Raw genomic sequence first — 27,137 nt, forward strand, 5'->3', positions numbered from 1 at the left:
GAATAAACGGGTCTTTTTCTGGGTGGCAGGCAGTGACTAGTGGGGTACCAATGAATTGAAAGGGAACTAAATGTAACATTTCCAAGTTTGCAGACGACACAAAGCTGGGGTGGAATGTGAGCTGTGAGGAGGATGCAAAGAGGCTCCAATGTGATTTAGACAAGTTGGGTGAGTGGGCAAGAACATGGCAGATGCAGTAAAATGTGGATAAATGTGAGGTTATCCACTTTGGTTGTGAAAACAGAGGCAGATTATTATCTGACTGGTGATAGATGGGAAAAGGGGAGGTGCAACGAGACCAGTCGCTGAAAGTGAGCATTCAGGTGCAGCAAGCAGTTAGGAAGGCGATTGGTATATTGGCCTTCATTGCAAGAGGATTTGAGTACAGGAGCTTACTGTAGCTATACAGGGCCTTGGTGAGACCACATCTGGAGTATTGTGTGCAGTTTTGGACTCCTTATCTGAGGAAGGATGTCCTTGCCATGGAGGGAGTGCAACGAAGTTTACCAGACTGATTCCTGGGATGGCAGGACTGACGTATGAGGAGGGATTGGGTTGACTAGGCCTATATTCACTCGAGTTTCGAAGAATGAGAGGTAATCTTATCGAAACATATAAAATTCTAACAGGACTCGACAGACTGGATGCAGGGTGGATGTTCCCGATGGCTGTGGAGTCCAGAACCAGGGGTCACAGTCTCAGGATATGGGGTATGCCATTTAGAACAGAGATGAGAAATTTCTTCACTCAGAGGGTGGTGAAGCTGTGGAATTCTCTACCACAGAAGGCAGTGGAGGCCAAGTCATTAGATGTATTCAAAAAGGAAATAGATATATTTCTTAATGCTAAAGGGATCAAGGGATATGGGGAAAAGCGGGAACAGGGTACTGAGTTAGATGATCAGCCATGATCATTTTGAATGGCAGAGCAGGCCCGAGGGCTGAATGGCCTACTCTTGCTCCTATTTTCTATGTTTCTACAGGGAGTGGGAGACGAGCAGACCAGTTACAGGAAGAGACTTTTTAAAAACTTTGGTCCACATGCAATGTCATAGGAGATGAACTAGTGTTTCTTTTATAATCTACACTGGCCATAGAATCCCCATGAAATGGACTGAATTATTTCTCTCTGAGCTTGTGGTAATGATGTCACAATCGTTACTTCTGCAATGTGAATGACACTGACACAAAGTGTATTGGGGATAGGCAATTGGTTGCTGCCAGCACAAAAACAGACTGATAGTGAGTACATCTCCACTCAAAAGCCACAACTATCCTTTAAAAAGGAGCAGATTCCAATGCTGTAAATGAATCTCTTTATGTTTAGGTGATGATTGTGTCTTTCTTGAGCTTTCATTTTTTTGTCTAAATGTTTTTTTTAAAGAGTGCTCCAAAATCAAATAAAACTTGATTCTTTTGATATAGTAGTACTACCGAGGTTTGTGTGTGTAGTGGGAGCTGCATTGATTGAGAGCATGTGGAAAGTTGGTTAAGTCAGATAGTTAAGGTCCAGTCATGGGATGTTGCTGCACACAAACAGGCCATTTGGCCCACCAGGTCTGCGCTGGAGTTTTGCTCCACATGAATCACCTAGTCTAATCCCACATTCTTGCTCACTCCCCGTCCCTCTTTTTAAAAATTGTACCATTCTGTTGCCATTCTATGCCTAATACGGTTGACACAGGCATCAAAGTATTTCACTTGACTGTGTTCAAGATGCCTTCAATCTAATCCACTGTTGTAATGTGCTACAGAGTACCAGAGCTAATAAATGTATTGCTCCTGTTCTTACCCTGAGCTGATCTGCATTAATTCAGTCTTGCTTTCTCATATTACATTTTTCTACACTAACTTATATGTACAAAAATGACAGCTATCTTTTTTTAAAAAAAAGTATCAAGGCTCTTCTTGACTCCCCAAATTCAGGTGAGAGTTATAAAATATTTTAATTAGAAATTACGTAGAAGTAAAGCTAAAAATTGAAAATGGGGATGAATAGAGAGAGTAGACCACAGAAGTGCTTCATTTCTTATTATTAAAAGTCGTTACCCCATACTAAGAAAGTTTGTTTTAGTAATTAAGCTACTCCTGCTGTCTCAGTAGGTAGCCTTGCAATTATGTTTTATAAATGTCATACATTGCAAGGTTAAAAAATAATTTTGGCACAGTTTTCAAAGTCCTTTAATACCCTATTAAAGTATTCTGTGCACAGAGGTTGCATATCAGATCAGCGCCTTGTGTAAAGTAAACAGCTGAAGGGTGCAAGTGAATTTGGATGGCTGTGACATTAGGACCTTATTTCCCATGTCCCTGGAGTGTATTGTGTTTGTAAAATGCATGTAGCATATGATTTGGTATTTAATGGGCTGTTTTTATAGTTGCTTTCAAGTGTCCTTTATGGGTGCATGTACTGTTGTGACTGTCACTTAATGTGAGGGCAGGTGACATGATCCTACTTTTGATTTTTCTCCGTCCTCCCCTGCAGCAGTTTGAATATGGAGCAGTGAAGTTGTGGAGCAGAGTGCAGGGAAAGGTGGAATTGTTTAGCGGTGGACTCTATTGGCAGTTTTGGTGTTTTGTTTTTTTTGCATCATCTCATTTCCATAACTTCCAATCCAGTCGGCAGCCTTGCACTTTACAATGTGCTACGTCCGAGCAGTTGCACACGGGAAGCATAGACCGTTTAGAGTAAACCATCACTCTGCAAGATGTGTGTATTCTGTAAGAAGCTCTGCTTTATAGCTTATCAGCTCGAGGGTTCAGATTAGCTCTGGATCCAATGATGTGAAGTTGCTGCATTTTTGTTTCCCAGGCAGGGCTGACGGCTAATTAATTACTTCTCATAAATAACCATTCCCAGGAATCTTTTGAATGCTGTTGATGTATTGACATGGCCCCCAGGTTGACATTTCTTTAGTATAACATCGAACAGTTACATCGAAACTACAGCACAGAAACAGGCCATTCGGCCCAATTGGTCAATGCCAGCGTTTATGCTCCATATGAGCCTCCTCCCTTCCTACTTCATCTAACCCTATCAGGATACCATTTTATTCCTTTCTCCCTCGTGCTTATCTAGCTTTCCCTTAAATGCAGTAAACAGTGATGTTTACTGATAATAACCCACTTGGGTTGGTGGGGGTCTGTAAATACTTAACTACAATGCATGCAGGCATTTGTATGCATTGCATGTGGCAAGTGTGCTTTGAGACCTTCAAGTAGCACACTTCTGTTAGCCTAGCATTTATCTCAATAGTAAACGTTGGTGTTTATACGTAGTGCTTGCATCAATATAAACACCATGTAAGAGACATTTAAAGTTATACTTGTTTACCTGCCGTAGCTGTATTGCACAAAAATAAAATGCACCTGCTCCCAAAGCTACAGGTACCTTGAACTTGAATTAAGGGGGAGGAGAGAGGAGTGCAGCTGTTAATATTTCTAAAACAGTTCTAAGAACAGCCATGGTCTTGCGCACAATTACAAAATCACAGAAGAGTTCCTATCGGACATGTTACTTTGTATTTTCTGTGCAGTAGCAATTTTTCCTTCATTTTGTATTTAGCCTTACTTAATGCACTCTTACTCTGCCCACATGTGAAGCTCTTGAGATCAAAGACCAACTGATCTAAAGTAGCAACCGCAAAGCAGGTCTTTTTAGGTTTTGAGCTATGACACTGTCCTATTTTTCTTGTATTTAGAATGATTTAGTACACTTTGATCTAATTGTTCCGTGTGAAATAGTGTTACTTTTTAAAACAACAGCTCGTACAGCACAATTGTTTCTTTTAGAATGCAGAGGTCGGTGTAATTGGCAACGTTACTGCCACAGGGAAAAATTCTTTAAGCAAAATGCTAAAGGCACATCTCTTGCTACTTAATGTATATCCACAAAAATAGGAATCAAAACATTGTTAAATTTCAAGTTACATAGCTAATCAAATTAGTCACAACTTAGTTTGAAACTACAGTCTTATCACCAGTTTTTATTTTTCCCTTCCTGTCCTCTGGCATTGTCTCCTTTTTTCAGGAGGATGGTATAATTTGGACGTTGCAAAGCTGTGCTCTTAGTATGATTCAGGTGAATCACCCTGCAGAGGAGGGGGAGGGATTGGTTAATTTGCATATTCTTATAATGTGGGATCTACCTTTAAGGGAACCCTTAGAATTGAAAGGCAGGCTTGAAAAAAGCACTTGATGCATTTTATTTGTATTAAAGATCACAAGAAAGGGTCACCATATAGGTTAATAGACTTGTAATTATATTTCTGTGGTTGCTGATTCATGTATTTCCAATCATCGGTCGACAAAGGTTTCATTACAGGACCGCTGACTATTGATCAGCAATAGTTATAAGGTGTTTTGTCCTTGCCTCTTTTGCTCTGGTCTGCAGAGGGTGATCTCCATGGGTAGGACCATTTTATATTTGAAGGTGAGGTTGATGGTGAGAAGGCAGCACTTCCGCTGTCAGTTGCACTGTTGTGACTTTAAAAGCACTTGTCGAGTGATTGTGTTGCATGGTACTGCAGTTCATTTGCTTCACCAACCAAAGAGGAACGTAATTAAATCATTAATATTAAATGACAGCCTGGTATCTTTAATGCCTGGTATACATAAAAGTTTTATTGATAAAGGGATTCTGAAGAATAAGGCCCTAATGTCATATGTTGTGTTCATCATCATCAAAGGCATGGGGGTCAGCTTTCACATGTACATTGATGGTACCTTTCCACCAGCTCATTTGACCTCTTGACTGCTTCCGTTCTGTCTTACATCAAGTCTTGCATCAGTCACAACTTCCTGCAGCTCAACATGGGGAGGACCGAAGCTATCGTCTTCAGATCGTCACCCTCCGACAAACTTTGCTCCCTTGCCACTGACCCCATTCCATTCAGGCTGAACCAGACTGCTTGGAATCTTAAGTCCCGTTTAACCCTGAGCTTTAAACCCCACACCATATATGTGGCCAAGATTGCTTATGCCACCTCTGCAATACTGCCCACCTCCGTCCCTAACTCAAGCCCTCTGTTGCTCACCTTATCTGTACCTCTGGACTCTACTCCAGTACTCTCCTAAGTGGCCTTCCACCCGTCGTCTTACATAAACTGCAGCGTATGCAACACTGTTCGGCATGCATCCTCTCTCGCATTAAGTCCCATTTTCCCATCGCTCCCATCCTCACTAACCTACGCTGGCTCCCGGTCCTACAACATATCACAATTAAAATTCTTGTAAACCCCTCCATATCCTTGCCCTACCCCATATCTGCAATCTCCAGAACACTTCCTCTGACTTTAGCTTTCTGTGCCTCCCCCTCTCTCCCTTTATTCCACTATTGGTGGCAGTGTTCAGTTGCCTCGATCCTACACTTTGGAACTCCCTACGTAAACCTCTTCACCCCTCAGTCTACCTTTCCAAAAACCTCTTCAATAGCCATCTCTTTGAGCAAGCTTTCAATATCTTCCTGATCTCTCCCTTCTGCTTTGGTATCTGTTCTCCTTAAACCTATTTGTGAAATACCTTGGCATGTCTTCTTGCTTTATAAATGCATGGTGCATGAGCACACACATACATGCATAAGTATTTTTTTTACTTTGTGTTGGGCTGTTCCCCTCCACCCACATACACACACTTAAACCATTTTCTGGTTTCTGAAATTGGAAAGCTAGTTTTCCTTTGCTCTCACTGCAAAAAAATGTTCCCTGGGCCAATGCAGATTATGTTCACTTGAAGCCAGCAGTGTGGATCATGAAGTCTTTGTAGAAACATATTTTTGAATGAGGGGAAAAATGTGGAATGATTCACTCTCCACGTGGGAATGTTATTTTTCGCTGTTCCCCATTCTTCTGTTTTGTGTTGTTTTTCCCATTTTGTCAGCAGTGATGCTTTGCACGGTCACGGATAGAAGCGTAAACTTAGTGGGAGGGAGGAGAACGATGCAAACTTGTTTGAAAGGTGACTTTGATGCTTGTACAAATCCTCACTTTGGATATAGTGTAATATCTGAGTCCTCTATGAATTTTCAAGAGGTTTTCATAATCCGATATCTAGTGATTCTCCTTTCACCATGCACAAGGGGTGGAATCCTGTACCCAATGAAAGGGGAGCATTTAATTAGCAGGCCCTGTGAATGCATGGCCATGGCCAAGTTCCATTGATGCTTTATTTCCAATTTAACTTTTGACTTTCTCATCCATTAGGATAGCAGGTCTTTCTGGTACAAGGCTTAGAGACCAGAAATTATTGTTCATTCTAAACGAAACCAATACAGATGTCAAAAGTAGATGATTTTGCACGGGTCGGTTTGGCCCAGTTGGTAGTGCAGAGCTCAAGCCCCACTCCAGAACTTGAGCACATAATCAACATTGGTACTTCAGTGCATTACTGAGGCGGTGCTGACTTTTGGATGAGATGTTAAGCTGAGGCCCTGACTGCCTGTTCAGATTAATGTAAAGGATCCCATGTCATTATTCAAAGAGCAGGGGTGTTCTCTTGGTGTCCTGGCCACTATTTATCTCTCAACCAAATGGTGACTTTACCTCATTTGCTGTTTGTGGTACCTTGTGCACAAATTGGCTGCAGTATTTGCTTACATTACAACAGTGACTAAACTTCAAAAAGTAATCAATTGTGAAGTAGTTTGGGGCGTCATGAGGATGTGAAAAGCACTATATAAATGCATGTTCTTTTTACGATTTGTAGAACGACTGCCTAGAAATAAATTTAATTTTTTTGTGTTCTCTGTACAGTCCACCAAGGATCAGAGGCTTGTGTATTCTGGCAAACTTCTCCCTGACCACTTGCAGTTGAAGGACATTTTCAGAAAGGTAATTTAAAATCATCTCTTCTTGATGGCCTTAATTTTAGTTACTATTAAATGAATGTGGGTTAATAGATTGTGACCAGATGGAAATAAAACATGGGGCAGAACCAAATAAAATATTGGTTTCTGTGCAGTTTTAAATGTGCTGCAGCACCAACTCTTCTGATGTCTTCAATTTTAAAAAAATTGAGCTTGCATGTTATGATTTATGTGCTTGTCATACAGTATTCACAAGTACATACAAGAGAGATGGATAGACAGTTGTGCACATTTGGGCAGCACTATGCAAGGATGGGAATGGTGTCAATTTATGGCAGTGGTCGCAAGTTGAGCTGGAGAAGGGGACATGTTTACTGGGTCCCAGTCAGGGTGGGGTGTGGTGGGGCTTCTTGTATTATAGCAGAAGGGAGTGGGCTTGTATCAAAGTGAGAGATATTGGTGCTGGGTAATAGAACTCACTTCCCACCTGACAATTTTGAGCACTTGGGGAAGCAACAACAACTACTGGTAAGGTATGACAGAGCCAGATGCAAAGTAAAACTCCCTCAAATTTTCTCCAACCATAAAAGATTACCTGCTACTTCACTGCTCTGAATATTTCCACTTTCTGTGCAAAGCATGCCTGTATGTGAGATTGGCAATGGGGGTATTAACTCTGAGGTCTAGATCTCAAAGTTTGCAACTCCGACAAAAAGCTAGTGTCATATATGCAGCCTGTGAGGATGTAGCAACATTTCTGGTCCTTTTTAAAAGTTGTCTTTGGTCAGGGATCTCTGTATAGCAGAAGAAAAATGTTCTTCCTATATTGTTTATTTAAGATATTTACAGTTTACACTTCCCAACCACACCAAATTCCCCTCAAGCACCTTGACTGAGCAATTTCGCATTGTGTTCGGAATGATGGACTTAGGTGCTGCTTTTTTCCAATATTTATTTAAATTAAAATTCACCTGTCATTCCTTAGCTTTTGATTAACTCATAGATTTCTTTGAATGCTGTTAATCTCCTTTAAACTAGTCACAAAGCCACATAGCTTATCCTCTTCATGTCATTTATGAATAAGCTGAGCTCCAGGAAAACTTGAGCTGGACACTTTTGAAACTCCACTCGTCACTGCCATCCAACAGGAGCTCTTCTCCATTTATCTCCCGCTTTACCTCCTGAGTCAGTCTGCCTGAATTCAAATTCAGCAAACGTGGTCTCTGTCCGTGTTGTGTAACCCAATTCCAGCTGCTAAAGGGAATCTTGGCCATAAATTCCAGTGTCAGGGTTCCTGAAGGCTGCCTTACCCACTTGTTTTAATTCCTTGAATATGCACCAGTTAATAGTCTTTGAATTAGACTTAACCTATTGTGCCGCCAAAATAGGATTTTGTCATTACCTCTTCCTGATGCAAGTTCAACCTGACCTTCATTCTATAGTAGTCATAAAGTTGTAACATCTTTTATACACCATACGAGGTTTGGAATTAGTCTGGGTGGTATTTGTAATGAGTCCAGTAGCATGTTTGAAATTCCTGTGTGCTATTTTAATCCGTTTGTTAACTAGTTTTCTTTAAATGTGTTAAAATAGTGCACAGAAGGATTTTATATCTCTTACAAGAACTGCTGAGTAATTTTAGTGCTGCAATGTGGTAGTGAGTTCTGCAAATGTGCTCTTGTATGTCTGTGCAAACACTAAAACCTAAAAGAAATATGGATTTGATCTTTTAGATCAAGATTATCCTGAGCTGATGGTTTGCAGAAGCTTTTACACTTGCACTGTAAAGGTGGTGAATAATTGACACATATGTTCATAGCTTTCTTGGGCAGGAGGAAATGGAATGGTGTAAACTTGGATATGTGGCAAAATTCCGATTTTAAAAAGTATAGATTGTGGTCTGAGCAGTGGCACTGGAACCAAACAAATGAGAAAGATTGGATAAAATTAACGTAGGTGATGATCAGAATAATGGTGAAACCTGCTAGATGGGCCAAATATTTGGCTTCATTCTGAATTTATTTTTTATTTGTTGGGGATGTGGGCAAAGCTGGCAAGACTGCATTATTGCCGGTCCCTAATTGCCCTGAGAAGGTGGTGATGGGCTTCTACTTGAGCTGCTGCAGTTTAGGAATGATATATTAGCCTTGGAGGGAGTGCAGCGTAGATTTACTGGAATGATACCTGGACTCCAAGGGTTAAATTATGAGGAGAGATTACACAAACTAGGGTTGTATTCCCTGGAATTCAGAAGATTAAGGGGTGATTTGATCAAAGTTTTCAAGATATTAAGGGGAACTGATAGGATAGATAGAGAGAAACTATTTCCGCTGGTTAGGGAATCTAGGACTAGGGGATATAGTCTAAAAATTAGAGCCAGGACTTTCAGGAGTGAAGTTAGGAAACACTTCTACACACAAAGGGTGGTAGAAGTTTGCAAATGGCAGTTGATACTAACTCAATTGTTAATTTTAAATCTGAGATTGATAGATTTTTGTTAACCAAAGGTATTAAGGGACATGGGACTATGGCGGGGATATGGAGTTAGGTCACAGTTCAGCCATGATCTCATTGAATGGTGGAACAGGCTCGAGGGGCTAAATGGCCTACTCATGTTCCTATGCAGTCCTTGTAGCGATAGTGCTCCCACAATGGTGCTTGGTAGGGAATTCCAGGATACTGGCCCAGCATTGAAGATGGAACAGCGATACTTGTCCAAATCAGGATGGTGGGCGACTTGGAGGGGAACTTGCAGCTGAAAGTGTTCCCATGACATTGCAGTTCATCCCTCTCGGTGGGGACTGGGAAGTACTGTCAAAGTAACTTTGGCAAGTTTTCTTTCTTCCCCTCCCTCCCAGCCCCCTAGCACCACACTATTATCCAGCAGGGTAGATCTGTTTATCTACCAAGCTGCAGGTGAGAGGATGCGGTGTTGATATGGCATCTTTCTTTTTAAAAAGAGCACTCCTGCCTCTGCCTCTTCCCGGTGCTTAGCCTCTTCCCGCCTCCCCTTACTTTTGATAGTGACTCCCAGACTTAGCTGCACTATGTAAAATGGATGTGAACCTCTGTCCTATCCTTCCATACAGTGTGCTTGTAGAACATTGTGCTGCATATTCAAACACCTTTATGATGTCATGCAATTGGGACATAGCCAGTTGTTAAAACTCATATAAACTGGGTACTGTTTGACATCCTGACAGAGCAATGAACCAATATCACTTATTCTGCATTGATGCATGGTTTGAAAGGCACCAATTCTTGAGAATTACTTTTATGTGAAGTGTTTACAGTGCAATACTTCCTTGGGGTTGGTTCAATTTTATATTTTGATTTTTAAAAAAAAATCATGCTTAGAAATCCAGTGCTCATCTTGTTTGAAACTAATCTTTTTTTTCCCAGCACCTTTTGTCTGATGTGTAAAGTGAACAAAGACAGTAGATTAAAGTGGAGAGTTTCTATGGATGTGCAAAAAAAATTGCATCTTTAGCTTTACTTGGTTGCTGTAGCACTCAACTTTGACTTTGAAATTTGATGGCTAAAATAAACTCCTAATTCATTGTTTTTGTTTCCTTCCCCTCCACCCACATTTGCAATATAGCAAGACGAGTATCACATGGTTCACCTAGTCTGCTCTTCAAGGACTCCTCCAGGATCACCCAAACCCAGTTACAGGAACAATGGAACTGCAGCAACCAACAGTGGCACGACGGTAAGGTTCTTTCCATTTAAAGTAACGGCAACCGTCACTTTAAAAGTGTGCGTTGAACAGTGCTGCTTCCCCTACAGCTCGTGGCAGTCAACTCTCTCTAGCTGTGTCGAGCTTTTTGTTTTGGCCATGGAACTGTGGGTTACCTTGGTTCCAAGAAGCAAATAAATATCCTTTAAAAAGTACTTTTTCAGATGTATCATTATGGGAAGTCAGAGATGCTAATACAAATATTTTTAAAACAGGGCCTCTTAACAGTTATGTTTGTATATGTGCGCATTTGGTGTCTTCAGATTATTTTATTGCTTTTAGGGCAAGTTCTTCAAGCTTTTTAATAATTTCTGTTATAAGCCTTGCCATGTTTCTAGTATGTGTTTGAAAACATCAATAAACATTGTGTCTTATTGTGCTATGATTCTGTGCATTAATTGAGGTAAAATGTATTGGTTTCAGATCTAGTGACTTTAACTAAAGGCACATTTATATTTGGTGCTTCTGGGAGAGCATTATCCATGCACTGGCTCCCCACATTTATACCGCTATAACCTGCAGGATGGTAGAGCCTCATTTTTGTGAGTTTATGATTCTGCCATAAGGATAGGTGAAGAATGTAAACGCAGAGCATAGACCCAACCTACAGAAGCACCAGATGTAAGAGCATTTGGACATCAGAGGAGAAGTTTGAATATTAACCCTGACTGACACTTTCATCTTGGGTCTGTTTACCTGCCAAAGATTGATAGTTGACTTTTTTTCTTCTAGAGCATTTTGTCAATCTTGTGTAGGTCATTAGCTTTCTTGTTTGGGCCAAGGAAATGTTGTAGGGTGGGACCCTGCATATTTGCCAGTTATAAAGTGGTTAGTGTTAATGCCATGAAGGAAATTTATAGCCCAGACTACTATTTTTGGCTGAAGGATGCGATATGATCATGGAATAAAAACAGAAAATGATGGAAAATACTCAGCAAGTCAGGCAGCACCTATGGAGAGATAAAGAGTTAACGTTTCAGGTCAATGTCCTTTCATCATTTGTGGGATGGGTTCATTCCAGTGAACAGGATAATTCTCATCACTTAATGAAAATATTTACAATGAAATATATTCCTCTTTTCAGAGTTCTGAAAATTCAAGTGCCACAACGCCCTCACCATCTCCGAGCCAAGAAACCATTATTGGATCCACAGGTTCCAGTTCAACTGGTATGAGGCATCGTAACTTTTCTCAGGTTCCTTTAAACCATGCACAGAGCCATGGATTCCAACACGTGATGCAAGGGTAAGTAGACTAAGTTCGAATACTGCATTTTTTTTTACAAATTGTTCTCGGGATGTGGGTGATTTTGGCAAGGGCCATACTTACTTGACCTGAGAAGGTGGTGGTGTGCTGCTTCGAACTGCTGCAGTCCTTGTAGTGATGGTGCTCCCACAATGGTATCAGGGAGGGAATTCCAGGATTTTGACCCGGCGACAATGGAGTAGCAGTGCCTGTCCAAGGTAGAATGATTTTGAATTGGAGGGGAACTTGAAGGTGATGTCTTCGCCTCAATCAGACTCAATCACAACCTCGGCTCCTGTTTGAGTCTGAGCTGAGCAGCTAACCCTATATCCTCTCCATCTCAAAAACATTGCTTACTTCCATCTTCGTACCACAGCTCGCCTCTGACCCTACTTCTGCCCTTCTGCTGCTGAAACCCTCATACATGCCTATCACCTCCAGACTTGAGTTTTTCAATGCTCTCCTGGCCAGCGCCTCATCCTCCACCTTCCATAAACCAGCCCATCTAAAGCTCTGCTGCCCATATCTTGTTTCACACAGTCACATTCGCCCATCACCCTGCCTTCGCTGAGCTACATTGGTTCCTGGGCCCCACTGCCTCAAATTTAAAATTCTCATCTTGTGTTTAATCTCTGTGGCCTCACTCCTCCTGTCTCTAGAAATTTCCTGCACCACTGCAACACTCCCCTAAGATCTTTGTTCATCTGGCACCAGCCTCTTCTACATCCTCCTTCCTTCTGACTCCCTCCCCCATTGGTGGTATGCCTTTATCTGCCTAGGTTCCACTCTCTGGAATTCCCTCCAGAAACCCGTCCACCCCTTTGCCTACCTCTTCTTGTTTTAGATCCTCCTTAAAACCCACCTCTTTGACCCCATTTTTGGTCACTGCTCCTAATCTCTCCTTTGGCTTGGTCTCTGTTTTCTTTAAACCTGTGTAAAGTTCTTGGGATGTTTTTCTATGTTAAAGGTGGTATATAAATGCAAATTGTTGATGGTATTCCTTTGACATTTGTGCTCTTGTTCTTGGTGGTAAAAGGGTGCAGGGTTGGATTGTGCTATTGAAATAATCTTAAGTGAGTTGCTGCAATGCATTCTGTAGATAATACATACTGCAACTACAGTGTTCCGGTTATGGACAGGATGTATATTGACTCCAGTAGCAGCAGGGGCATTGATCAAACAGATTGCTTAGTCCTAGAGAGTGTAGTTGCATCTGCACCAGCCAAGCAGGAGTCACACTCTTGACTTGAGATACGTAGATGGTAGAGAGCCATTGAGGGGGTAGGAGGTGAGCCACTCATCGCAGAGTACCTGGTCTCTGCCCAGCTATTGTAACCATGATGTTGCTATGGCTGTTCCAGTTAAGTTTCTGGTCATTGGTGACCCCCAGGGTGTTGATGGTGGGGGACTTGGTGATGGTGGCACTAACAGGTCATTTGGAGGTAGTCGGGCCTTTTCCTGTTGAAGATGGCCATTGTCTGGCACTTGAACACCCAAGCCTGGATGTTATCCAGGTCCTGCTGTAGTCTGACATGGGCTGCTTCATTATTGGAGCAATTGTGAATGGTATGTCTCCAATCACTCAGGTTTTCCTGTTGACCCCCATTGGTCTCAGTTTTGCTAGGGCTACTTGGTGCAGTACTTGGTCGAATACTGCCTCGATGTCTTGTGCAGTTACTGTCACCTCTCCTTTGGCATTCACTTCTTGCATCCATGTCTGGATCAAGGCAGTGATGAGGTCTGGAGCTGAATGGTTTTGGCGAAACCCAAACTGAGCTTCAGCAAGCTGCATCTGAGTGTCGGTGAAACTCAAACACTGTTAAAAGACAGTTATGAGGTGCTGCTTGTTAGCTGGTTAATCTATAGCTTTAGGTTGAGTCCAGAATTCAAATTTGTGAATGTGGTATACAAAGCAGGCTTTTCAAATCTCAAGTGATGCAATGCCGTTATTTTTGGGTGGAATGCTATGTTGACAGATTAAAATCCTAAGTGGGGTTGTCCAGTTCGCCACAAACAATACAGCCAATCTGTTTCTGAGTAGCAGAATACCATGGGTGTCTAGCCCTATTTAGATCTCTGACTTGCTTAGTTTTAGGTGGAAGAATCAGCAGACGAATCATCAGTGTTTTTAGTCTTATCTTTTTTCTTTTTCCTTTTTGTCTGTTTCCTTTTAGACATGGAGTTGGCCAGGTTCCTATGCAGCCAGGGATTCCAGGTGGCTTTCCGGTGTATTCTATGTACAGTCCACAGCATGTCCTCTGGTGGCAGCAGATGTATGCCCGCCAGTACTATATGCAGTAGTAAGTACTCAGTTACTCAGACCTGAGAAGACATATCTCTCAATTCTGAATGGATGTTTAGAGAATAATCAGTTCATTATAGCCAGGAAAATGATATTGCACCATGTTTGTATATTGCCTATCATATTTGTATTTTGCCTATCATTTCCCAGCTCCCATTTTTACTTTGTAAAAGCAAAAGTACTAGGGTAGAAGGAAAGAAATAAAACACAGCCTGCTGCATTTTAGCCCTCGAATCTCATTTATTGGACTGATGCAGTTGCATTATATCCACCATAGCTCATAAACCTGCAATTCTACCTAGCAGACACTTCTGTGTTCTACAGCAAAGTCAGTTTTACTTTGAAATTTATATAGTTCACATATGCAGTTAAGTTTGGTTAGCTAATTTTTGTTTTACTTTTTTTCTTTTAACATAAATTAAATTGCCTTCTAATTCTCAGAAAAACAGGACTTAAAAGATTCTCGTAGGGAAGTTTTAGTTCCTGATCAGGTCTGATTTGCATTTTAAAATCAGTTCTAATGTAATTTGTTACCCTGTTCGTGTAAGTAAGCCATTCTAAATATTTTGCAAATGTAATATAGAAGTCATCTGTTAATGAAATTGTGGAAAGCTTTACACCTTTCACTTCCTCCTTTTACTGCACTTTGTAATGTGAAGCAGTTAAAGCAAGAATAGTAAACTGAAATAATTGTTTCATAAACCCAATACTGCACGCAATGTTCTGAGTGTTGCTGCATGGAGAAATCATAAGATCACTTTCTTTCACCACTGGGTAATATCACTGTTGTTTTTGCTGAAGGTTCTTCTGTATGAAATGGTTGTGAAGTTCTATTTGATTCTGTAACTTTTTCCATTGAAATTTTGACTACAGGGTGCAGTGGGTTAGCAAGCTGCCATTTTATCTCTTGAAGTCTAAGTGTGGATCCAGCCCATAGAATGCAAGTCCACTTTGTATGTTGACTGAAAGGACTGTGTGTGAAATTAGATTGGTGGTGTTCTCGAGCAGTTTTTAGTAGGTATGAGCTCACAACAGATGACTACACCTATCTGGCACTAAACTAGTAACCAGTGTTGGAGGAGCATTAAAGATGGTTGGCGTGGAAAGTGGAAAAAGTTCTGCTGGGGTAATTTAAATTTTAAAAAATTTAAATGTGAAAAAAAATCTGGTTAATGAGCTAAGATTCATTAAAATTTTCTGTAGCACATGAATCAACTATAGATGAATGAACCCAATACCCCTCTCAGGAAGGTGAACTACTGAACATGGCTTTGGTGATGAAAATGTTTGTTTTACGCTGGATTTATCTCATACGTCTGTGAATAAACTATTGTGTTTTTTGGAAGGGAGAGAAAGAAAGGAAGTTGTATTGTGGGGTGGGAGGTGGAAATTGGATTGTTAAGTTCCCATTTTCAAACATTGCTGACTCTTAATTTATTTTTCTCTCTTGGGGCAGTACAATGAGTCAACGAACTTGAGAAGGAAATTTTGGGGTGTGCTTTCTGTCCAGAGCACCCCGCATATGTACTATCAAAATTGCCAATGGTGTTGCCCACGATTTTTGTATAGACAATGGCAATGGAGTTGAGACGGAGACTGGCTCCACGGAGCCACCTGGTTGCCAGAGCCTTCAATTACATTGTGATGGTTGACATAGCAAACTTGAATAGGAAATATTGACACAGCAATTTATAATGATAAATGTTAACAGAAAAGCCTAACCAAAAGTCATGATAGTCGGAAATAAGATCCGTGAGTGGAAAGTTCATGCCCTGTGCAAGATATATGAAGTACTTTGCCGGTTCCCAAATACCCTATTTTTACACTTGTGGAGGCCACCATTTGTATCTCTGCTTCCCTCCAGAACTGCTCAGGTGATGTAAGTTTATGGTAGTTCAAGCACATCATGTTAATGGAGTGACTCCATTCACCCTTCGTTGTTGCTGGTTTTCTCCTCTCCTCTGCTAAGGCTGATGATTCCTGATGGGGTATGATTCCAAGGACGCTGGCGGTCCTCCAGTACTTCACCCAATAGCCATGCTTTGTTTTGAGCCTAGACCATGAGTGACAGCTATTTGATTGTGGAGGGCATTACATCTGAATCCAACCCTGTTCTTGCCTGACATTCAAACATGAACACTTTGGCCCAGAGGTCATTTGATAGTAACCAGCAGCAGGACCTCTAGCTGACATTTTGTTTCCCTCCTCCTTGTCTCTGGCCATTCTCTACTTAGCTTGGCTCAGCTAACAGCACAGACTGGTAATCGAATCTAAGCCCTTTTGGTATACAATACTTAGCACTATGGCAGGTATTGTCTCGCCAACTGGGTGCTCTCCATCACCTTTTATAATGGGAGGCACCAGTTTAGGCTATGCCTGGAAGTTGATCCAGAGCATCCTAAGCTCAAGAAACCCTTCAGTTTTTAATCTCCCAGAAAGCCCATTGCTGGGCCACCTTTTAGTTTATGATTGGAGCTGCTTTTTTGTCGATGCTGGAGATTGGGACATTTTTCTATTTCTTGAACCAAGTGTCAGTTTTGAGTACACTAGGTTGATTATAGCACTGATGGGATACTAGTGAAGCTCTGTCCACTTCACCTCAATAATGCATCTTAACCTGAGCCCAAGTAAAGTGCTCGCAACCTAACCAGTGTGACATTTCCATTTCTCATACCAGCCATGCTTATCTAACATTGTTAATGGGTATTTGTTCCTTGGCCTTGTGATCAGCGCGAACTGGGACTAAATGATCCTAACTTGATTCACACACAACCTTTGATGGACACTTTATCCAACACATTGGGTTCAAAAGAACAGTGTGCTAACCCACTGACCAGTCCCAAAAGAATAATTAGTTTTATAATACACACTTTAAATGGTGGCCACAGACAGCCATATTGGGAGAGTTGGCTGAGAGGAGTTACCAATCTGAAATAGCTCGTGGGAATGCATCCACAATACAAAACTGCCTTTAATACCGCACTGGGGTCTTTGGAGTTTTGGTAGAGTAAAAGGAGATTTGATTTCTATTTGGCCAGTATTCTATTTAAGCTGGGAGTGCTAAATGCTGCCAAAAGGTGGTAAATTCTTCATTCCTTATTCTCCGGTCTAACATCTGTCACCTTGACGAGCTTCACAACTTGTTTCTTTTCCTCCTTCTAGTCAAGCCGCAGCCAGGCTCTCCGGATCAGCCAGTGCACAGCCATCCGCTCCCGCAGCCTCTGAGCCTGTGCACCCTGAGCCTAATCGCCCAGACGAGGCCCCAGCCGCCCCCATTGCAGCTGTCCCAGAGAACAGACCCTTGAACCAGAATATTCAGATGAATGCACAGGGGGGCCCAGTGCTAAACGAAGAAGACTTGAATCGTGATTGGCTAGACTGGATGTACACAGTCTCCCGAGCGGGCATCCTGCTAAGTATTGTGTACTTCTACTCATCGTTTAGCCGTTTTGTGATGGTGATGGGAGCTATTTTGCTGGTTTACTTGTAAGTAATCGTACATCTATTTTTGTTTGTTTTAAATTTGCAATTGAATTCAAATCTGTGCCCGTAAAGAATCTCCCATTTAGATGAGATTTCCTTCTTTTTCGATTAAACCCGGATGCAGCAAGCAGGCAAGTTGAGAAATGTTTAGCAGCTATTCTGTATTGGTGATCACACAACTTGGTTTTCCAAGAAAACTGGACCACTAACATCACCCTGAACATAATTGTTCAATCATGCATATTGTTATATGGAAGTAAAGGAAGTGTAAACATAGAAGGAGTTCATAAAGCTATATGTTTGGTCCAATACTAGTGCTAAAATTCTGTCAGCAACCCACTTTCTAAGTCATGAACAGGATACTAAGCTCTTGCCTTGTTTCGGAAGTGTACGTCACTTCTGTTTCTATTGGCAGCATATTGTTCTTTTGTCAAGTGGGAATAAAAAAATCAGCACTTTTATTGGTTATTTTGCATATGGATTAATATTAATATTAATAATATTATGCATCCTTTTTATAGTTTGCAAGTTTTTGTAAAGATCTTTGAATTTTTTACTGTGCACATTCATTGACTTTTGTACTCGAATGCATTTTATTTTTGCATTCAAGTTTATTGATCACAACCCGAGTCGACTGTTGTGCTCTCATTCACATCTCCATTTGACTTGTCCTCTACTTGACTGCTAGGTCTCTGTTTCAGTATCTCTGTTGCTTGCATTAGGTACTTTTGAGCATCTGAGGCATCTACTTTGCCTGAGGCGCACAACCTGTTCCACAATAAGTTTGCCTACACAACAACAGTACCTGCCCTTTAGAAGTAATTCATTTGGTTTGTGAAGCCCTTTGGGATAGTCTGAGGGTGCGATCAGGCACTATGTATATGCAAGTCATTTGTTTTTTTGAACACCTGCATTGAATTTATTTTTATTTGCTCTTGAGATATGGTCAACACCAGCAAGGCAGCATTTATTGCCCATCCTTAGTTGTCATGGGGCATTAAGAGTCAACCATGTAATCTGGTATTGGAATCACATGTAGGCCAGACCAGGCAGAGAGGCAGGTTCCCTTCCCTGAAGGACATCAGTGACCCAGTTGGTGAGGAAAAAATAGACGCAGAGCCAACATAGGAGATAATAGGAGGTCACCAAAGAAGTGGGTTTTAGGAAGGGAGTTAAAGGAGGAGAGGGAAAGGATGGGGCCAAGAGGCCAGATTCTGAGGAAGAGAGAGTTTGGGGGAGGGCGGTTGTAGGGCTGGACGAGGATAGAGATAGGGAGGGTGAGGACATGGAGGTATTCAAATACAAAGATGAGAATTTTAAATTTGAGGCACTGGGGGACCAGGAGCCAATATAGGTCAGTGAGGTCAAGAGTAATGAGCAAGCAGGTCTTGGTGCTGGATTGGATACGGCAGCAGAGATTTAGATGAGCTGAAGCTTTTGGAGGGTAGAGGATGGGAGGCCCGCCAGGAAAAGATCGGAATAGTAGAGTCCGGAGGTGACGAGGGCAAGGATGAGTATTTCAGCAGCAGCCGGGCTGAGGTATGCACAGAGATGAGCGATTTTTATACAGGTGGAAGTAGATGCTCTTTATGATCCGACAGGAACTGAAGTTGCGAACAGACTGGTTCAGCCTGAGACGGTAGCCAGGGAGGGAGATGGAGTCGGGGGCAACGGTACAGAGTTTGTGGTGGTGGCTGAAGATGATGGCTCAGTCTTCCCAGTGTTTAGCTGGAGGAAATGGCAGCTCGTCCAAGTCTGGATATCAGATCAGCAATCTGACAGCACAGAGGCTGTGGAGGGTTTCAGAAAGGTGTTGGAACTCAGTGTTATCAGCCTACGTTTAACCCATTGTCTTCAGATGATGTCGTCAAGGAGCAGCTTGTAGATCAGGAAGAGGAAGGGGCCAAGGATCGATAGATCAAAGATCTACTTTATCCAATCATGATCCACTGGAGAAAATTGAAACTCATTTTAATCTTACTATATATAATACATCATGGGTCAACATACAGTCAGTTTCCCTCCACAATCTCAAAGCCAGCAATATGGAATAATTTGTCTGTTCCTAAAGTACTACTATCTCATTTCACAATCGAAGCCCATGAACACTGGTGCTTCAACATTAGTTCATGAGATTTCTTCTTTGGCTCTGCATTGCAATTTTCTCCAGTGGATCATGAATGGATAAAGTAGATCAAACTTATAGCCAGTTTTACAATTTCACTGGACTCGGTGTTAAAATGTAGAGACTGTGCCTCACCGTAGTTAACGTAGATTCTGTACATGGGCAGCCACACAGTCTTGTTTCTGAAAATATCATACAAAAAAACCCAACTCCGAATTTCAGAATGACAAGCTCACTGAGGGTTTTTAAAAGTACCCTTATGGTGTGGGACATTGTTTCATTCATCAAACTGCCTGTTATTGGTGTTCCCACCAGGCTCATTCAGGGCATTGGAACAAGAAGCTGTCTAGAGATTCCACTATTATACTTTACTGAAATCCAAGTGACTCCTGCATGATAGGTCTTCATTTCTGCATGTTGTTCAGCCCCTACCTACCCTTGGTTTGCCTTTTTTGTAAGTCTTGCTTCAAGTGAAGCTGCTTATCGGCACATGATTAAATTCTCACTTTTATCGGTTTCTGTGCTGTTGTCCCTTTTTTTAAAAAAACAAACATACACTTCCAATATGATAAATGTGACAAATTTCACAATGTTCCATTGTCCCTTCCCCCCAACTTTTGGATCATGTCCTTTTGGTGTGTGGAAACTGAACTACACCCAAAGGTTGAAGGCCATACCTCTGGTAGGTAATCTCTAACAATTTTAAAAGGTTCCAGATTTGTTTTGATGCATAACTGGGTGGCAAAGTACCAATATACCAATATTAGTCAATGAGTGAGGAAGATCTTTAAACTCATTTGAGAGTCAATGAAGCTTTCTTCACTTGTGGAATGAATTGGACATTCCACTATTCCTTGTGTACCTTCTACAGCAATGTTTTTGATTTTGTCTTAAGTTCACCATCTACCACACCAATGTATTCAGAACATTATAGCTTGTGATTCGGTGGTGGGGAAGCTTTTAGAAACGATAGTCCGGGACAAAATTAAAGTCACTTGGACAAGTGTGGAGTAATAAAGGAATGCCAGCACGGATTTGTTAAAGGCAAATCGTGTTTAACTAATTTGATTGAGTTTTTTGATGAGATAACAGAGAGCGTTGATGAGGGCAGTGCGGCTGATGTTGTGTAGATGCGGTTGACTATCAAAAGGCGTTTGATAAAGTGCCACATAATAGGCTTGTCAGCAAAATTGAAGCCCATGGAATAAAAGGGGCAGTGGCAGCATGGATATGAAATTGGCTAAGTGACAGGAAACAGAGAGAAGTGGTGAACGGTTGTTTTTCGTACTAAAGGAATTGTATACAGTGGTGTTCCCAGGGATCGGTACTAAGACCACTGCTTTTTTTGATATATTAATGGCTTGGACTTGGGTGTACAGGGCACAATTTCAAAATTTGCAAATGACACAAAACTTGGAAGTTTAGTAAACAGTGAGGAGGATAGTGATAGACTTCAAGAGGACATAGACAGGCTGGTGGAACAGGTGGACACGTGGCAGGTGAAATTTAACGCAGAGAAGTGCAAAGTGATACATTTTGGCAGGATGAACAAGGAGAGACAATATAAACTAAATGATACAATTCTAAAGGGGGTGCAGGAACAGAGAGACCTGGGTATATATGCACAAATCTTTGAAGGTGGCAGGACAGGTTGAGAAAGCGGTTTAAAAAAACATACGGGATCCTGAGCTTTATAAATAGAGGCATAGAGTACAAAAGCAAGGAAGTTATGTTGAACTTTTATAAAACGCTGGTTTGGCCACAACTGAAATATTGTGTCCAATTCTGGGCATCTCATTTTAGGAAGGATGTGAAGGCCTTAGGGTGCAGGAATGGTTCTAGGGATGGAGGACTTCAGTTATGTGGAGAAGCTGGGGTTGTTCTCCGTAGAGTAGAGAAGGTTAGAAGATTTGCTGGAAGTGTTCAAAATCGTGACTGGTTTAGATAATGTAAAAAAAATTGTTCCCATTGGCAGAAAGGTCGAGCACCAGAGGACACAGATTTAAGGTGATTGGCAAAAGAAGAAAAGGCGACGTGAGGAAAATCTTTTTTTATGCAGCGAGTAGTTATTATCTGGAATGTGCTGCCTGAAAGGGTGGTGGAAGCAGATTCAATTGTGGGTTTCAAAAAGGAATTGGATAAATACTTGAAGGAAAAAAATGTGCAGGGCTGCAGGGAAAGAACGAGGGAATGGGACCAGCTGGATTGCTCTTACAAAGAGCTGGCACAGCTTCGATGGACCGAATGGCCTCCTGTGCTGTAACCATTCTATGACCCTGATTCTATGAGTTGTGAAAGTAACTTTGAGTCCATTGGGCTTTATGTCGCAGTAAAGGATATTCTTTGGGGCTTTCCATTACGGTAAAAGGAAATGAATCTAGCTTGTCCCACTGCATACACACTCTGCTGTCGCATAGTGGAATGCATTAAGAGCGCTGCTGACTGTTTCCCTTATGGAAGGAGCCTGGGTAAGAGGAAGAACAGTAGGAGTAATTCTAATTGTGAATCCTACAAACGTCATAGCAAAACTTGTGTGGTATGTTTGGAAAAGCGCTTTAAGACCAATATTCTGCGGTTTCAGACACATCAGTTGTACTTTTTTTAAAAATTGAAGCTGTAAGCATCCTCGTTGCTGTTCATGCTTAATGGAAACCTCCCCTTTTTTCCCCCAAAATGGGCCAGTTACTATATAGTGCTCCATCACTTGCCTGGTTGGGAACTGGCGATCCATTCCAGACATCAATTGAGTGTTCTTTGCTGGAGCCATTTAATGTGTATATGATGGGGAAGGAGGGGCTATATGCTGCTTTAGTGCCAGCACTCTTTTACTGCTCCGATGCCAGATGCTGGTATGCAAAGATTAGCTTAGCATTTTACTTCCTTTTTGAGGTACCCATATCCTGTTTGTTTAAGTTGTTCATGGCTGACAATCAGTATTCTGACTGGGCCGAGTGTCGGCTGCAGCTGGGCCGAGATCAATGGAGTAAAAAGGCATTTTAACTATTGCAGTAGCAGGAAATTCCCTCGATCCATCCTTCATTTGCTTTTTAAAAAATTGTAGCTTAGTGTGGCTTAACTGTGGACTTTGGCTACTGATACCAATTTGTTCATTGACCCATTTTTGAAAAATCCTAGACATCAAGCTGGATGGTTCCCATTTAGACAAGATGCACAGAATCGGCAGCCAGCAAATCAACCAGTGGATTTCAACCAGGAAGGACAGGAGGATAATGCCCTTGAAGTGCATGAAATGGTGAGTTTGAACTAGCTCCAAATGTATTATCTCCTGTGTCGCAGAGCAGCAATTTGATGGAGTCCCAAACATTTCTTCTAGTAACTTACTGTGTACATAGTTCACTATTTTACTATCTATTTAACTGTGAAAACTGGGGGCTAATTTATAAGTATTGTAAGCACACTGGTTACCACATCACCCTCGCCCACCCAAGCTGAATGCTTTATCTTACTGACATAGATCACTCTTACAACGGGTGTGAGATGTGAACGAAAGAACCAGAGCATTGTGGTAGTGCACAGTGAGCTCTGAACTGCAATAGTTTGTTCAGGATTGTGTGCAACCTCACCAACACTTGCCAAACCATTGTGCAACAGTTCCAACATTCAGCCCCAGTATTTAAAGTAGGAAAAAGCCTCTTAATTGTACTTCTATGGCAGGCAATGCTCTCTTATTTGGTTATTTCTATTAAACAAACTTTAAAGAGTGGGTAGATTTGATAAAATATCCTGTTACTCTCCATGAACTAGTGCTGTTAATCCATCGAGAGGTATACCAATGTTCCATTGAGCGCCCCAAGACGCTCAGGTCAGCAATGGTGAGTTGCACACAAAGCTGCACTGACTGTAAAGGGCTCTTTGTACTTCTAGGAGCGACTAATGGACGAAGGTCTAGATGACGAGAGCGGTGAGAGCGGTGAAAGTGGTGACAGTGGAGACGATACAACGGAAAGCACAGCAGGGACAGAGCCACCTGGCTTCATGGCTTCCGCGTGGTCATTCATCACTACCTTCTTTACCTCACTCATCCCTGAAGGCCCTCCTCAAGTTGGCAACTAGGACAAGCGGTGGACTTTTCAACTTACTGCTCGCTACAGCTGTATATTTGAGTGGCATTTACTAAAAACAAAAGACTGAAGTGTGGGAGTGTACTTAAACCTTTTTTTTGTGTTGCCAATGTCCTGCGATTTCCCACGGGTTCAGTGTCCTTGAGTCTTTCTCTTTCGATCATGGCATACATTGAGTTTTACCTTCTCTTTTATTGCACCCAAATTCTGGAGAGCACCAAATGCGTGCTTTCCTCACTTTAGTTTTCATTGCTTTATATTAGCAAAGATAAAATGTAATAAAAGTTAACCGTCTTCCATGTTTTTGTTGTAATTGCCACTAGCTGTGATTTTAGTAGCAACTGGGTGCTGGTAATAGAAAATGCGAAGAGCTGAATAAACCAGACTAGCCTTGCTGGTCTATGCCTGGAGAAGTGAGGAATCAATTTGGTTCAAAACTTTTTTTTCTTTCTTAACTAACATATTGTAATACAAAAATGCTACAAGCAAAATCTGCTTTTTCTAACATACCACAGTCATACACCAAGTTGCTGCTCTTTATTTCCCTTGAAGAATTATTTTTCAACCACTGGCAGCATAGTTCTCCGATTTGAATAAGTGCTGCCGCCTGGTGCAGTGTTTCTAGCTATTGAAATAAGTTGAATATTTACTTTGGATTATGAAGCCAAGCTAGTAGTATGTGGGTTGGATTCATTTGATTGTGTTTTTTGACGTTTTTGAGCTGGGTGTATTATATAAGTGAACAAAAAACCCCTGGAGTATTTAACTTGAACCTCGTACTTGTGTGCTAACCATATGGAGGTGTAGAGGGTGGCACTCGTGAAGTTGTCTTAATCTTCAGCAGCCACTAAAATATCCTGGAGCATTCATGACTTTGGTAAGACTTCCGAGCAGTGGTTTGGAATTTGCAAGGCTAAGAACTCAAATAAACCGATTTAATTCATACTTGTTATATATATATATACTTTTAAAATTACTTTTACATTTTTAAAAACTCATTTTAGAATTATATATTTTACTGCCTTGTCTTTATCAATGGAGCTCGGAGCTTGATGGCATCATTTTGAGGATCATAATCAGTCAATTGCCAGTTTTCATTTGGAAATGACAATGTGACTCGTGTTAAGTGGCATATGTTACTGATACAGTAGAAGTGTGAGAGCATAGTGTTGTAAATAACGTGATCTGTTTGAGAACGTTACCAGCCTGAACAGCAATAAATGCTATGTATAAAGAAAGCAGCACTGTTTGTTACTTTACAGACAAGAAGGGCCAAATAAAGTTAGTGCCTGCAGCATGCTAACATACTTCACGTTAAAATACTGTCAGTGTATTGCTAATTGTTAGAAAAAAATAAAGCAAATAATGACTTATTTGAATGAACATTAACACTTGTGCATTTAAGATGTGACATGTACAGGCTCCATGGATCACTTCATTGAAAATGGTTTTTATATAAGTGACATGGGAGGCTTTTGTGCCAATACAAAGCTCTTTCCCTAAACATGTGTGAGCTTCCTCCACGCACTATAAATGTGGGATGTTGCACCCTGTGCAATGGCACACACGGTATAACGACCTCAAAAATCTGATGCATCAGGTGTCATCTTGAAAGGAAGATTGTTAATGTCTCAACATTAACACCTGTTTTATGATGGGCTATTTTCTGGTAATAAAATCTCTGCCTCAACTTCTCAGCTGTTGCTTAGTGTCAAAGTTCAGAATTCAGCTTTCAACTCCATTTCTGTTTCTATAATTGACACTCTGGTTCTGTGTGGTGGACAGAAAATTATAGTTTCTCTACGTGTGTTCAATTATTGGACTGCACAAGGAGGAGATATTTAAGCCCTTATGGACGGACTCCATCTTTATTGTTTTCTAAGTATTTCTACAGTCGGTAGCTAGCTGCACTTTTTTTGCTTCTGTGATTATTGTTATTGTAAATAAATTGATTAGGCTAAAATTACTGTAACAGTTTGACTATGAGCACGGTGGACATCCCATGTGGTGTCCATTGTGATCTACTGTATTAAATTGTTAATCTTCTACCACACTTCCATTTATGCCATATGTAAGGGTGCAAATTTCAATTCATAGGTGATCTGTTTGCTTGTGGAAACTGAAAGTTACAAACCATAGCCTTGAAACTCTTCACCTGGCACTGATATGATCTTTGGCACTAATACATTAACGTTTGTCATGGTAGAAAAAGTGTTGATTTTATGCAGAGATAAAACAAAATACATATCATTTTAAATGTTTCCTTCAGTTTCAATGAACCAATCATCCGATAAAACCAGGTAACCTTTGTTCCCACTTTCCCCTCTCCATGATTTTTTCACTTTCCATTTTTCAAAGTCACCTTCATTATCATCCTTTTCAGAGAAGCCAGTCAGAACCCTAGAATGTGTCATCAGTGATTCGCCATACATCAGTGTAGCTTTTCAAAATTGGCTGTAAATTGCTTTGGGACGTCGTGAAAGGCGCTATATAATGCAAGTCTTAATATGCAAGAAGAAAGATGTGCATTTATATAGTGCCTTTCATGACCTTGGGACATTCCAAAGTGCTTCACAGCCAATGATGTATTTTTTGTAGCCACTGTTGTAATGTAGGAAACGTGACATAAACAGCAATGAAATAAACGACCAGATAATCTGTTTTAGTGAGGTTGGTTGAGGGGAAAACTCCCCTGCTCCTCTTTAAAATAGTGCTGTGGGATCTTTTATGTCCACCTGAAAGGGCGGAAGGGGCCTAGGTTTAATGTCTCCTCCGAAAAAAACTCACCTCCGACAGTGCAGCCGTCCCTCAGTACTGCACTGGAGTGTCAGGCTGGGTTATGTGCTCAAGTCTCTGGAGTGGGACTTGAACTCGCAAACTTCTGACTCGAGGCGAGAGTGCTACCAAGCAGTAGAACTGGCCCATCTCACTATTTTGTCTTTACTGTAAATGTGGCAGCAACATGAATCATACATGGATTTAAGAATGTTTGTTTATGGTTTTCAGTTGTTGACAATCCCTGATGCCTGTGGTCCAGAATGAATTTTGGCTCCTTAGTTCATTGTTCTGACCTTTATGTGACCTCTGTTTGCAAATATCCCACACAGAGATCCAGGTTGCAGCTCCAGCTGGGTAATTATCTACAGGGCACTGAACAGTTAACATCCTGCTGGCACGGAGTCAAATATCTGCATGCAGTGCCTACCTTTACCAGCAGAGGGCAGCATAGCTACAAGAAACAGGCTCCTTCTGAACATCCCACCAGTTTTCATTGACCAGGATGGGAAAGACCAGCAACATCAGTAAAACGCCAAGCTATGGAACGATATGAGGTAGGGTTGCCAACCCTCCAGGATTGTC

General features: G+C 41.3%; 1 protein-coding gene across 1 annotated transcript in view; it reads left to right on the top strand.

Moving 5' to 3' along the window:
* herpud2 (HERPUD family member 2) overlaps positions 1-25,015 on the top strand; it is a 42,989-nt gene extending 17,974 nt beyond the window's left edge. The window contains exons 2-8 of the mRNA XM_067981818.1: positions 6,749-6,826; positions 10,403-10,513; positions 11,625-11,785; positions 13,960-14,085; positions 17,250-17,573; positions 22,831-22,948; positions 23,581-25,015. Coding sequence (XP_067837919.1) covers positions 6,749-6,826; positions 10,403-10,513; positions 11,625-11,785; positions 13,960-14,085; positions 17,250-17,573; positions 22,831-22,948; positions 23,581-23,769 — 1,107 coding nt within the window. The 3' untranslated portion in view covers positions 23,770-25,015. The remainder of the gene's footprint in view (positions 1-6,748; positions 6,827-10,402; positions 10,514-11,624; positions 11,786-13,959; positions 14,086-17,249; positions 17,574-22,830; positions 22,949-23,580) is intronic.
* Positions 25,016-27,137: the final 2,122 nt, after the last annotated feature.

This window comes from Heptranchias perlo, chromosome 3, assembly GCF_035084215.1.
Source record: "Heptranchias perlo isolate sHepPer1 chromosome 3, sHepPer1.hap1, whole genome shotgun sequence".
In the NCBI taxonomy this organism is placed as follows: Eukaryota; Metazoa; Chordata; class Chondrichthyes; order Hexanchiformes; family Hexanchidae; genus Heptranchias; species Heptranchias perlo.